Source organism: Pteropus vampyrus, unplaced genomic scaffold (genome assembly GCF_000151845.1).
Source record: "Pteropus vampyrus isolate Shadow unplaced genomic scaffold, Pvam_2.0 Scaffold19, whole genome shotgun sequence".
Lineage (NCBI taxonomy): Eukaryota > Metazoa > Chordata > Mammalia > Chiroptera > Pteropodidae > Pteropus > Pteropus vampyrus.
In genome coordinates this window covers 4,390,708-4,402,907 of record NW_011888800.1, presented here as the reverse complement: position 1 = coordinate 4,402,907, position 12,200 = coordinate 4,390,708, and the positions used below count along the sequence as shown (strand labels likewise).

At 37.5% G+C, this 12,200-nt stretch overlaps 1 protein-coding gene and 1 non-coding gene across 2 annotated transcripts in view; both read right to left on the bottom strand.

Moving 5' to 3' along the window:
* TMCO5A (transmembrane and coiled-coil domains 5A) overlaps positions 1 to 11,511 on the bottom strand; it is a 13,570-nt gene extending 2,059 nt beyond the window's left edge. Inside the window, exons 1-11 of the mRNA XM_011355146.1 lie at positions 11,477 to 11,511; positions 10,324 to 10,473; positions 9,790 to 9,910; positions 9,354 to 9,404; positions 8,523 to 8,593; positions 5,997 to 6,003; positions 5,748 to 5,798; positions 5,219 to 5,278; positions 4,725 to 4,789; positions 3,593 to 3,647; positions 1,846 to 1,886 (exon numbers count right to left, since the gene is read on the bottom strand). Coding sequence (XP_011353448.1) covers positions 1,846 to 1,886; positions 3,593 to 3,647; positions 4,725 to 4,789; positions 5,219 to 5,278; positions 5,748 to 5,798; positions 5,997 to 6,003; positions 8,523 to 8,593; positions 9,354 to 9,404; positions 9,790 to 9,910; positions 10,324 to 10,473; positions 11,477 to 11,511 — 707 coding nt within the window. The remainder of the gene's footprint in view (positions 1 to 1,845; positions 1,887 to 3,592; positions 3,648 to 4,724; positions 4,790 to 5,218; positions 5,279 to 5,747; positions 5,799 to 5,996; positions 6,004 to 8,522; positions 8,594 to 9,353; positions 9,405 to 9,789; positions 9,911 to 10,323; positions 10,474 to 11,476) is intronic.
* LOC111736434 lies at positions 1,338 to 1,441 on the bottom strand. The gene has a single exon (XR_002779182.1). It is a non-coding gene; the product is annotated as a small nucleolar RNA U13 (small nucleolar RNA).
* Positions 11,512 to 12,200: the final 689 nt, after the last annotated feature.

Here is a 12,200-nt window from a genome sequence, read left to right as displayed (position 1 = left end):
ACTTTTTCAAGTACGTTATTTTTTAGGATCATTTTATTCAATTCCATGACAAATATTTTGGGGTGTTTGGAATTGAATTGACTCTATTAATCATTCAGCAATAACTGATATATTTATGATAGTAAGTCTTCCTATCCATGACTGTGGTATTTCTCTGCTTTCATTCATGTTACCTCTAATATTTCCCATTGAATTTCTATACATTTTCCTATGGTGGTCTTGATTTCTTTTTTAACTGATAAATTATTTTGCCCTGGTGGTTTTAATATGATTTTCAGAAGCAAACCTTCATTGTTTTCTTTTCTGTATTACCTTATCCAGCTGTGCTGACCTGCCTCCTGCCCCAGGACAAATTCACTATGTATCTCCACTTACCAGTCAAAAATAGCCCCTTCCCGCCATTTTTAAAAAGTTTTCCTGTAGAGGTTATCTTGGTGACAGGAGTCAGGATCCATTATAGAACAGCATCCTGGTCAGAATTAGAATCAGAAGCTCTTTGCATACCTCTTCCCACCATTTTCTCTAAAGCTGGATATAATATTCATGAAAAGATTCTGAGAAGACATCTCTGGGATGATATTTCCAGGGAAAATCCTAGGACTAACCTAGCTTTCTTCTTTCTTGAGTCAGTGCCCAGTATACTAGTGCCCCCACAGATGTTGGAAGAGAACAAGAGGAAAAGAATTTGTAGGTTGATGTGACGAGCTAGAGTTGCAGTTTTCGTCAGTATACCAACTCTCTTTAAGGCAGACAGTCCTTATCCTGGGAGACTACACAGGTGATTCCATGCTGGGCACTGATATTAATTACAGGTGAAGACAGCCTAGGACTTCTAGGGAAAATTCTGCTAGTTATTCCAGGAACATTGTTTTTAGGAACATCAAAATATGTAATATTTTACTTATATGCTATGAAGGGGTATCCTCCTTAAACAAAATTTCCAGACAATTGGAGCTGACCTTTAAGCACCAATAATTTTATGTTAACCATTTTGATGAAACTCTTTCTAAATCATATTTCACACCACCTTGAATATGTTTCTCTATGTCTTCTTAAATAGATTATATTGAACATAATTTGATCTTTTCTTGAAAATTCAGGGGCTTCATGAATACCAATCTTACTTTGCTATCACAGTGATTCCCTCAGGACTAATATTTACTCAGTTCTTTGAATCTTGAGTTCTTATTTAGTTTAACAAGTATTTTTGAGCAATTATTATGTGTCGGATAGTGTTAGTGCTATCTCTTTTTCACAATAATTTTTCTCTTTTATCTGCTATTAGAGAGTGGTATACTTGCATTTAGAAGCTCTTGTCCCATCTCTCTCTTTTTTTATGTCAGAGAGTTAATATGATGACATTGTAACAAGGTGTGAAGGAGGAACATCACACACAACAGTGTGAAAACTCAATCATCATGCTTATGAGACAAAAAAGGATCTTCCCATTTCTAATCTATTGATGTCGCTAGGGAACCAGATACATCAAGCGAATTCAAATTGTTAAAGGGAAAAGGAAGTAAGTATGAGATTTGTTACGTCTCTTTTAGGTGATACGATTCATGTTTCTGATTGCTACTAGGCCATTGACTTCTAATATGGGAAAGTTGAGATTAGTAATTGCCTTTGAACAAGGAAGCCATAACATTAGAACTGAGAAGTGTAGTCATTGAACACACTAGTTTGTTGGCTTGACTCTGTGTGTGTGTGTGTGTGTGTGTGTGTGTGTGTGTGTGTGTGTGTACGTGTGTACAAGCTTCTCCTTGTCTAGACTTGGCTCTCTGCCAGGATGGCTAAGTAGAACTTCCAGTTTTCCTGCAAGTTTACTCAAAGATATTTACTCACCTTTTACAAAACCATGTTCTCTTCTTCTGGAGAGAATTTTCCTGGGAGAAGAAGGGGCATTGATAAATAAGCAATTTCTGGAAGCTGTCATTACTGTCAAATAATATGTAGTGAACCATTAGTTAGATAATATAATTTTTTTCATATGCATAAACAGATCATCTTTGACAATTTATATATGTATAAAATTTTGTATTATCTTTTTATATATTGATAGGAATAAATGAAGGCATAGAAAGTAAAGTATGTTACCCAAAGTCATACAGCTAGTAAGTAACAGGCCAGACCTTGAACCCCAGGTCTTCTGATTCTGGGCTCTCTTAAGTGCACCCTTACTTTCCATTTAGCCAGTAATCTTTAGAGATCTTTAAGGCTCTGAAAAACACACAAACTTATTCTAAGGGATGTTTTAAAACCTATTAAATGTAGAAATGAGGATATATCCTGGATTTCTGTGGCATCTCTCTTCTAAAATATTTTCTTAGTTATTTCATTTTCCTTTTAATTTCCTTGTCAGATAAATAGGAAGAGGAATTATGATCATTTAAAATTGTGGAAATGTGGCTCACAGAATTGGAATTAAAAAGAAACTTGCTGAGTTACAAATTTGGTTCTAAAGCTTGAGTGAGGTTTAGTGGAATGCCAGCTGGTTGGTTGCTCAGGCTGCCTCTCTGTAAAGATTGCTCAAACATCATAGGTCATTGAACTATCATGGGGCTCTGATAATCTTGATCAAGACAACTCTGTTTTTTCTCTGATAGGTAGTCAGAGGGAATAGTTTGATGAGCTACTGGGGGTAGATGGTGGGAAACATCAGGAAGCATGCCAAGCTTGGTTCTACTAGAAAGGTTAATTTCAAGAGTTTTGTTCGCTAAGTGCAATATGCAAGCTTGGGACCAGAATAACTTGTTCAGGACAATGGGAACCATTGCCACTGTGAACATTGTCAATGTATATTCAAACATTTGAATGTCCAAGGACAATGATCAATTATTGATATTTCCTTTTAAGAAAGAGATGACTTCTCTTTTCTGAGATTATGAAGAATACATATCTCAACAACATAAAATTTCTAGTGAATGTCAGTCTTGGCTCTAAAACAAATATAAATTACAAAGTTAAAGTTTTAAAAAAGTCTACATTTTAGCACCATGTATTTGCTGCTACAAAATGCCATGTAGGCCAAGTAGCCTGGTGCTCTACATTCAATTCTATTTCCTTCAGACCCTTGCATATATTATGGTGACATCTTGATGTTAAATATGAATAGAAACTGAAGTCGAATCTTAAATAAGCAATGACTTCGTATGTTTTAATTCACAGGACAACTTTGGTAGATGATGATAGATGCCTGGCGCTCTATGTTATGAAAGATTTGGACCGTGTTGGGAATCATCAGGAGGGTACTGTGATTGTGGGATGTGGAAGGAGTGAGCAGTGTGTGTGTCATGTATTGGCCACAGAGTGTACCCTCAGTTAATATTACTTCTTGCTTATGTTCTGAACTGTCTTTGGTCTTAGGCTAGCTTCTCTGAGAACCTCATTTGCATGCCTGTAAGACAGCAAAGAGGGGATGTTCATTAGCATCCTCTTTGTTTAGGTTTGGAATGCTTGCAGTTATATGTAATACTGTTCTTGGATAATGCACATGGTAAGATTGATATATGTTTGGTAGCTTGTTGTATTTAAACATTCTTTAGAAAGGCAATGACACTGAGAGAAGCTGAAGTTGGAGCGGAGTGCTTACCTTATTTTGGCTGTTACACTCTTTTCTTGTAGAGTTCATGCTCAAGACTTTTGATCTGTGAGAAAAGAACCAAAATAGGGATTGAATAAAGTACACTTAAATATTCATACTATGTGATGGTTATTTAAAAACATTTTTGTATTCTAAAGCTATGCCATCTACTCTTATAGCTAGTAGCTACGTATAGGTATTTACATTTAAATTAATTAAAATAAAAAAAAATTAGCTCCTCAGTCACACTAGCCATATTTCAAGTACTCAGTAGGTAGCTAGTGGCTATCTGTAAGATAGCACAGAAAGTTCTATTGGGCAGCCATGTTCTAGAATCTTAGCATAGTATTCAAGCCGTACCTACTGCTCAGGAAGCATTTGAGGAGACTTGAAGAAATCCTTGAGGGGTGAGGATTTCCAAGTCCTGGTGCTTATGTCTCCAGGACACAGTGTGTACTTGGTCTGTTTAGAGGCTGTGTGCATTTTTGGGTATCTTTCTCTTTATCCCAAGATTCCAAAATATTTAATAAATGGAAATACTTCTTGACTGAATTAAGATTTAGCTTCTAAAGAGGGTCAAGAAATAGAAGTGAAGTTTTTGGTTTCTCACCATTTAGATGCTTATTTATCATTTCTAATTTGTAATGTTCATCATTTAATATAGTATACAGTTTGATTTTTGTATAATGATATCTTTAATGTGTATCTAGAGATTAGTTTTATTTCTATCCCACATAGTTTATTTTTTATTTGTTGGAGAAGTAAGGATGGTGTTAGGTTTTAAGGCCTTATTCTGTGATAGCAGGAATGTCCTACTTATCAGGGTGCCTGACCAAAAACTTTTTTTTAAAGCATATATTCTTGACCTTAATATAAACTTGAATAATTGATAATGTGATAAAATTATGAAGGGGGATGTGTTTCTCAAGTCTTTTGAGAACGACGAGAGAAGGACCTGCATTTTAAAGTTAATATGGTTTAGAGGGGGGGTCAACCAGCTCACTAACAGAGGGAAACAATATGTGATGTTGGGGCTCACTCAATTCCAAATGGGAATTGGTCAGAGAAATGTTTGTTCTGACCCAGGCTGAGATGGAGTTACCACTAAAACCAGGATGTTCCTTTGTTTGCCAAAGCTCACACTTCTCTCTCAAGGAACCGAGTCTCTAATTCTTCTTCTATTTTCCTCAAAGTTTCCTGGTACTTCTTCAAAGAGAAATAAAAGAAACCACAGTTAGTAATTAGAAGCTTTATGCTTTTTCTAATCATAATAAGCATGTGTTATTACATTGTAACATGAATGTTTGGTATTCCCACTGCCACTTTATCTCCTTTCCTAGCCTTCCACCCCACCACTACTGACCTCTCGCTATACTTCTCCACTAGGCCGTGCTCTGAGGTAATTGGGATTATAAACAAGAAAAGTGCTTATTATTAATTTAAGAGCAAAGAGGTTGGGAGATTGGGTCAGTAATAGAATGATATTGGTAGTAGAGTTTTGAGGACCCTAATTTCCCTTTTAATGCTACCTTGAAGAGTTAAAATTGTTCCAGACAGTATTTTTTGAAAAGCTTGGTTCCATTTCATCCAGCACCTTAACAAACCCTTTGCTATCACTTTACTTAGAAGCTGTACCTTTATGCAGAGGGCTTGATCTTCACAGAGCTGGGCCACAAACGCAAAGTCTTCCATTACCTGAGAAGCCAAAATTCAGTCTTAAATTTATCGCAGTAAATTGCTACAAGAACAAGAACATGCATATTTCCTCCTATGTCCCAGACCTTAAATGTGTTTTTCTGATTGTTCTAAATATGTTTTTGCTGTACATATGAACTCATTTCCTTTTTTGAGGATGAACAAGCAGTATTTTATAATCCCTATGAGAATTATTTGGGAACACTCGGGAAAAGAATAGATATTAATTTGTTGAAGATACAGATTATAGAATGTACCCTGTAAAAAATGTTAAAGAGAAGGTAACCTAGGGAACTGCATTTATCTTCATCCTCTTTTCTTCACCCCCTCGTCAGCTCCATAATGGTCTGGATTTGGAATTTTATTATAACTCAAACATTTCAGGAATATATTAGATCATCTGACAGAGAATTATTTTTTTTTTTTTTCTTTTGGAAGAAGTAACTAACATTGAAGTTACTATTCTTACCTTGGTCAGCTCCTTCTCTTGGTCATCACAAGAAGCTTCCAGCTGTTGTAACTTAGCCTATAGAAAGGAAAGGAGACTGGTAACTCAACGAGGTGAAAACCATACAGGATTCTATTTTGAAATGCTCTTTGAAAGGCTATCTCAAAGATGGTTGAAGTACATTAGGCATGATTTCAGATGTCTTTTTAATAGAAGAGTCAAACCATCTAGCATCCTTTGTAGCTGCCTGGTCAACCTGCTCTTCTATACTTTCAGCCTCTTAGCATTCATCTGTGCTTCCTTTACCCCTAAACTTCAATTCTTAGCTTCCTTCTTTCTTAGTTATTTCTCTTAGAAAAAAATCAATCTTGAAAAACTTCAGTCTTCCTTTTCCTTTTACATATTCATTTCTCACTCACTTCTACTCTCTCTGTATTCCTTCTTCCCTTTATTCCTTCCTTAAATATTGGATGAAAGCCTTTTTCTATATTGGCCACTGTGCTGGAGTGACAGGGAGAGGGCAGGATGAGTACTGAGGATACAATGGTAACAGTATTGATAGGCTCTCTGCCTCACAGAACTGACATTCTAGTTGAGGGACATAAAAATAAGTCAACATGAAAATGATAAGTGCTATGAAGGAAATGAAAACAGAGTAATGTAATGAGAGTGTGTGATGGTGTAAGAGCTATTATAGGTGGTTGGCTAAAGCCTCTCTGATGAGATGATATTTGAGCTGGAGTCTAAGTGATAAATATTAGACAAATGAAGATCTGGAAGATATATGTCCCATACAGAAGTTTTAGCAAGGGCCAAGACAGCGAAGCAGCACAAATTTGGTGCATATGGCAAAGTTATAGGGCTGGAGCACAGGCAAGACTGGTAAGAAGGAGATGAGGTATGGAATGGTAGACACAGATGAGATTATGTAGGGCCTTGTAGCTTTTAGAAAGAGTTTGGTTCTTTATTCTAACTGCAGTGAGAAGCCAGGAGAGAGCTTGAAGAAGTAAAGACACAATCTGATGTGTTTTTAAAGGATACTTTACTATGTGTGGAAAGTTGATTTTTTAGGAGTAGGAGTAGAAGCATGAAGACTAGTTAGGAGGCTACTTCAGCATTCAGGTGAGACATTATGATGGCTTAAATGGGTAGTATTAATAGTAGTAGTAGATAGAGAGTAATGGATGCATTTGGTATACATTCTGTATACATTTTTCCTTCCATTTTCAGCTCTATTATTTCCACTTTCATCTACGTACCATTATTTCACATCTGAATTCTTCTAACAGTTCCTTTTCCCTCTAGTCAATTATATCCAGGCCAGACAGCCAAATGTGCTAAGGGCTATATTTTCAAGACAGTATTTGAGTCACAAGGAGTTGAAGCAGGCATCCTACTAAATGGCGAGAAGAAGAGAAGCAAAAGAGATGCTGTATATTTCATAGAGCTAGAGATACCATGTGAGAACTCTACAGAACAAGTGGGCAAAAGGAAGTGATTAAAGGGTTAATAATACCCTAGAACTTGTCTAGGCTAGACTGATTGCTGACAGAAAAATAATGGCATTGTTCTGACAATGCCTGGAACTCTCTATCTACTGTCTATCAGCTCAGTACACCTGAAATAGCCTTCATAGCCAGACGTAAAGTGTCACCATTAGATTCTGATGGGATTTCTGGAAGGAAGGCTTGTTCTGGGAAGAAAAAGGAAGAAAATTAATCTCCTGATTGCTGTAGTTATATGACAAAGATAGTCAAGGGATTTCATAATCTTTTCTAGTCTTAGCTCTAATTTCTTCCTGATATACATGCAGATATCTTTCTTTCCAGATAAGTTTTCTAGATGAGCATGGCTGAGAAAGCTTACTTAGTGGCTTTGAACTTCCTGTATGTTCTTGTGACTGTCAACATAATTTGGCCAACAGAAGATAGGAGATTAATTCTTTGTTTTTCATTTTCTATTTCTATTTTGAGTGTGTCTATATCTTCAGAGGCTTCATACATAGAATGTAGGCTTAAGTGTGTACTTAAGTGTGCATTTAAGAAGCTAAAGAGAAATTAAGACAAGGACAAAGATGTAATTTTACAGAAAGTATCGAGAATTATATCTGCTCTCTGAATAAAATAAATGTCTTGAATTCTTCTTATATCTTTGATCAGATGGGTTGTGGTTGTGCCCAGGTTCTTAGCTCTGGAACCCAATTAGAAAATGCTAAGCAGGTAGAGGTCACTAAATACTCGAATGACCAATTGAATGAGTTCTTTTCTGGATTGGAATGAATGCCAGCGTATGTAAACTGTCTAGCACACAGCAGATTTATGAATCCTAGCTCTGCCTCTATGAATTCATACATATGCCTCACCAGACTTTTAAATAATCACTTTAAAATTATGTGACTTTCCAAGGTCTTAGCCTTCTAAAAAAGGGCAAAGAATATTTTATATACACAATCTCATCCAATTTTCAGACTGAGGCTGGGAGAAACCTACCAAATTGTCCAGCTTCGTATACCACATTAGTGCTGGGGCCAAGATTTAAACTAGGGACTTCAACTGTCTCTAGTGTTATAGATGCATTTGTGCATTCATGTTCTGCTTTTTCTGATGGAAGAGAGAACAAAATATATGACTTCAGAGTAAAATTCCTTACTAAGGGCTGGGAGAATTCCGCATTCAGTGGCCCAGAATTAAGCCTGACATGGGCTAAAACTATCTCAGCTTTGACAATCTTTTCCACTTGAAGGCTTGTTTCCTGGTCACATACCCCAAACCCATTCAAAATTATGTTTTTGTTTACCTTGACTCTTCTGGGGTTCCTTTTAGATTGCCTTGTTCACACTTGGTTTCTTTAAATGATTTCCTTGTAAGCTACAGTTTCAAATAAAAAAATACATTTCAAATAAAAAATATATCCAGTTAAAAAATATAGAAGACAAAGACATTTTCTGGTAGGTGGGGCTGATAAGTTAGCCTTGATAAAAGCTGCTAGAATCTTTCTCCTTCTCTCTCTCTCTCTCTTTTTTCCCTTAGGATATGGTCTCTTGGTGGATACTCAGTGACCTTGAAACATTTTTCTTCTACCTCCATCTTCTCACTGGTCTTGGCCACCAAAGCTAGAGTCCACTCAGACAGGAGTACTTCCCTAAACCCCTAATCCATGCTGGGTCACTCAGGGCTGTAGGCATATGTAGGTAATAATAAGGATTCCACTGAATTCTTAGTAGAAGTTAAGGTAGAGGGGTTCATGGGCAAGGAGAAGGGAATTCTTGGGAAGTATTTAAAAAAAATCTCTGTTGAAAGTAAAATTAACCTCTCACCACAAAGATTCCAGTCAATCGCTTCAGCAGAGTGTCTGTCAAAATCCATTTTCTTGTAATAGAATTAGGAACCCTTAGGATCACTGAATACCCTGAATACCCCACCTACTGTTTTCACCTGATACTTCCAGGGAGAATCCAGGGCATATAGGTCATGAGGCTCAGCATCGGAAGAGTGGAACAGGAGTAGTACCCACCCCCAGAACAGACCTCTTTGACATGTGGATTCCTCTATAATCATTTTCCCTTCCTTGCCTTTTTGATGACTGGGGATGCTGGGGGAACACTGGAGGACACAAGACCTATCCCACCTTTCTTTGAAGTTCTGCTATACTGTGGACCAGAGTCTCATTCTTCCTTTCCTATTGAGAGAAAGAAGCAGAGGGTGAGCATGCATCTGTACACCATCATTTGTTTTTATTCAGTTGATTGATCTCTATTTAAGCCCAGTGATAGTTTCCTGCCATAACTCTTACTGCATAATGTCAGGTAAAGGTCCTGTGGTTTGATCTCAATATATACACACCAACTTACCAGGGATAGAGATGCCCACATGCAGGGCTTTCCAATATTAAGTGTTACCAAAGAAACCTTGCTCTCCACACATCCCCATCCATGCATTCTGCCATGACTATTGATTTGACTGTTCTTTGTATGTAAAAAAGGGAGAGTAGCTTATGTAACAGTTGATGAGGGACAGGATGAGAAATGAACCTATCAAATGGCTCTTCCCAGCTTCTTGCTTACAAGTCTGGCTGTTTCTTCTTCCAGCTCCTGCAAGGCATTTTCCCTTTCCAGTGTGGTGCAGTTCTCCTCCCAGTCCTCATCTTCTGTGGAGTCTCTGTTCTGAGTGATCTCACTTTCCAGCCTGGATGACACAAGTGCACATGGTGAGGAACTGGCAGTTTCAGAACCCATAATGCGCATAAATCAGTTTTAAAGGTACTTCAATAATAATAAATACGAATCTCACGTTAGAAATCCTTCCTTCTTGATCCTTGGAATCTGAATTGCTTTTAGGGCAGGAAAAGTACTGTCCCAAGTCAAACACCCAGTGTTCTTTCAACTCAAGTAAATATCACCCAGTCTTTTAGAAATCTGAAACTTGCTGTATTTCAAGGTTTAAGCCACAGAGAAATGCCAAAGAATGAAGAAGAAAGTTTTTGCTGTATAAGATATAGGTCTCTAGAGTAAGCAGGAAAAGTCAGTTTTGTCTCTTCTCCTCTATCCTCCCCTGCTTTCTTGGATTGGGATCTTCCCTCATGAAACCCCAACACTCACCTCTGAATCTCATCTTCTTTCTCGTGGATTTTGAGAAGAAGTTCCTGATTTGCTTCATCTATTCTCTGCATATCCTTTTCAAGGTCCATGTTCAAACTGTTAATATTCCTCTTTGACTGGGCCAGTCTTAAGATTTCCACTTTCTCTGACCTATAGACTCAGCCCCCCAAATGAACAAGGGCCGGTTATCTTAAGATCAATAAACTTTGGGCTAAAGGGGATATCTTGAAGACATGTAATTCATTAACCTGACTTTCCAGGAGCACACCTTTCAATTTTCATTATTAGGAAATTATATTTCTTCATCATACTCTTCAGTTTGTTTCAATAATTTTAACTCAGTCAGCAAGGGAGGTCTTTCCCAGGCTTTCTAGCCCAAAGTTCTCAGTATAATTGTGTACCTCCACTCTGGTTCCAGAAGAAACTTTGCTTCCTTAAATGCCTCTTGCATTGAAGAGAATGGTTTCTCACACAGATTTTTCACAAAATCTGCTCATGTAATGCATTTTTATTGAATACTTTTATCCAGGCAGATGGCACATCACTTATGGTTAGGCTCCGCTTAATGCTGAGCCACAAGAGGTTTCCACCAGCAGGTAGGATTTTAGTCTTTTCCTCCCTCCTCCCATCTAGAAATTTATCCTCCATTTCCTGCTGCAAAGCTTGAAAATCTACCATAGAAATCACATCACTGAGCGTACACACACACATCTGATCCAGGCATTCACTTTCAAGAATGCAAACATGTTTTTTGAAGTAAATTTGAGAAAAATAATGGTAACAGTAGAGTAGTCTAGAAAGGGTACCCAGCACATGGAAGCTCTCAATAAACTTTTCTTTTTCTTCTGTTTCAATTAGTTGGTCTGTCTTTGAAATGATTAACTAAGAATAAGGTAGTGAGGTAGAGGGACTTTTGTTCTGAATAGAAATAAGGGATGATTTTGGAAAAGAAAGCTCTACCTTGGAAGGGCTGGCTTGGGTGGGGGTTTACAAAAGTTCTCAATTCAGGAGGGCATGGAGTGGAGTGCAGTGGGGGATAATTAGATTGGGGTAGAAGGAAAGAAGGAGACTAAAACATGAGGGAACAATCAGTAGCAGACCTGCTTCATACCTTGGTCCTTGGATGTGGCTTTTCATAATCATGATTACTTACTCATAATCTAGCTGATTTTCCTTGTGTTCATCCATTGTAGATTCCCTAAAATACCAACAGAGTTGTATCTAATGAATTGGGGAAATGGGTCCATTTATGAAATACAAAGTAACTAGCCAAGAAGCCAAAAGATAGGAACAAAATCAAGTTAAATGTTTTCTTCCCTCCCACCCTCACATTTTGGCTATGATGAAAACCCAGTCTTTTGATTCTTCTGCCATCAATCTGATTATACCTCAGTAAGGATACAGTGAGGATACAGGGATAAAGCAAGATAATTCAGTATATATCCTGCTAGCAGATATATTCAGAGATGGTTTACCAATCCAAAACCCTTTGGAAATTTATACACAGCACTAAGAATCAATAGCAGTTATAAATTGTTCTTAAGTCCCCTTTTCCTCTAGGCCCAGCTGCTTTCTTTAAGACCCTGTGGGCATGAGTGTAGGTGCATAACTGCCTGGAAAAGTAATCTCTCTAGCCTGGCCTCGGCAAGGATCTCCAGTTATCAAGATCTTTAGTATTAAATAGAGCTCAGAAAAACCAAGCAGAAGTAAATAATTTGGCTTATTCTGCCCATTTCCTCTTTTTCTCCATTTCTTTGACAAACTCTACCTCCCTTCTGATGTGTATGGTCTTTCTGATTTGCCCTAGTCAATTAGCTTCTGAAGAGTCTACTCTCCCCACTGGAACCGTTCAATAGAACCTCAGAACTTTCCAAGGG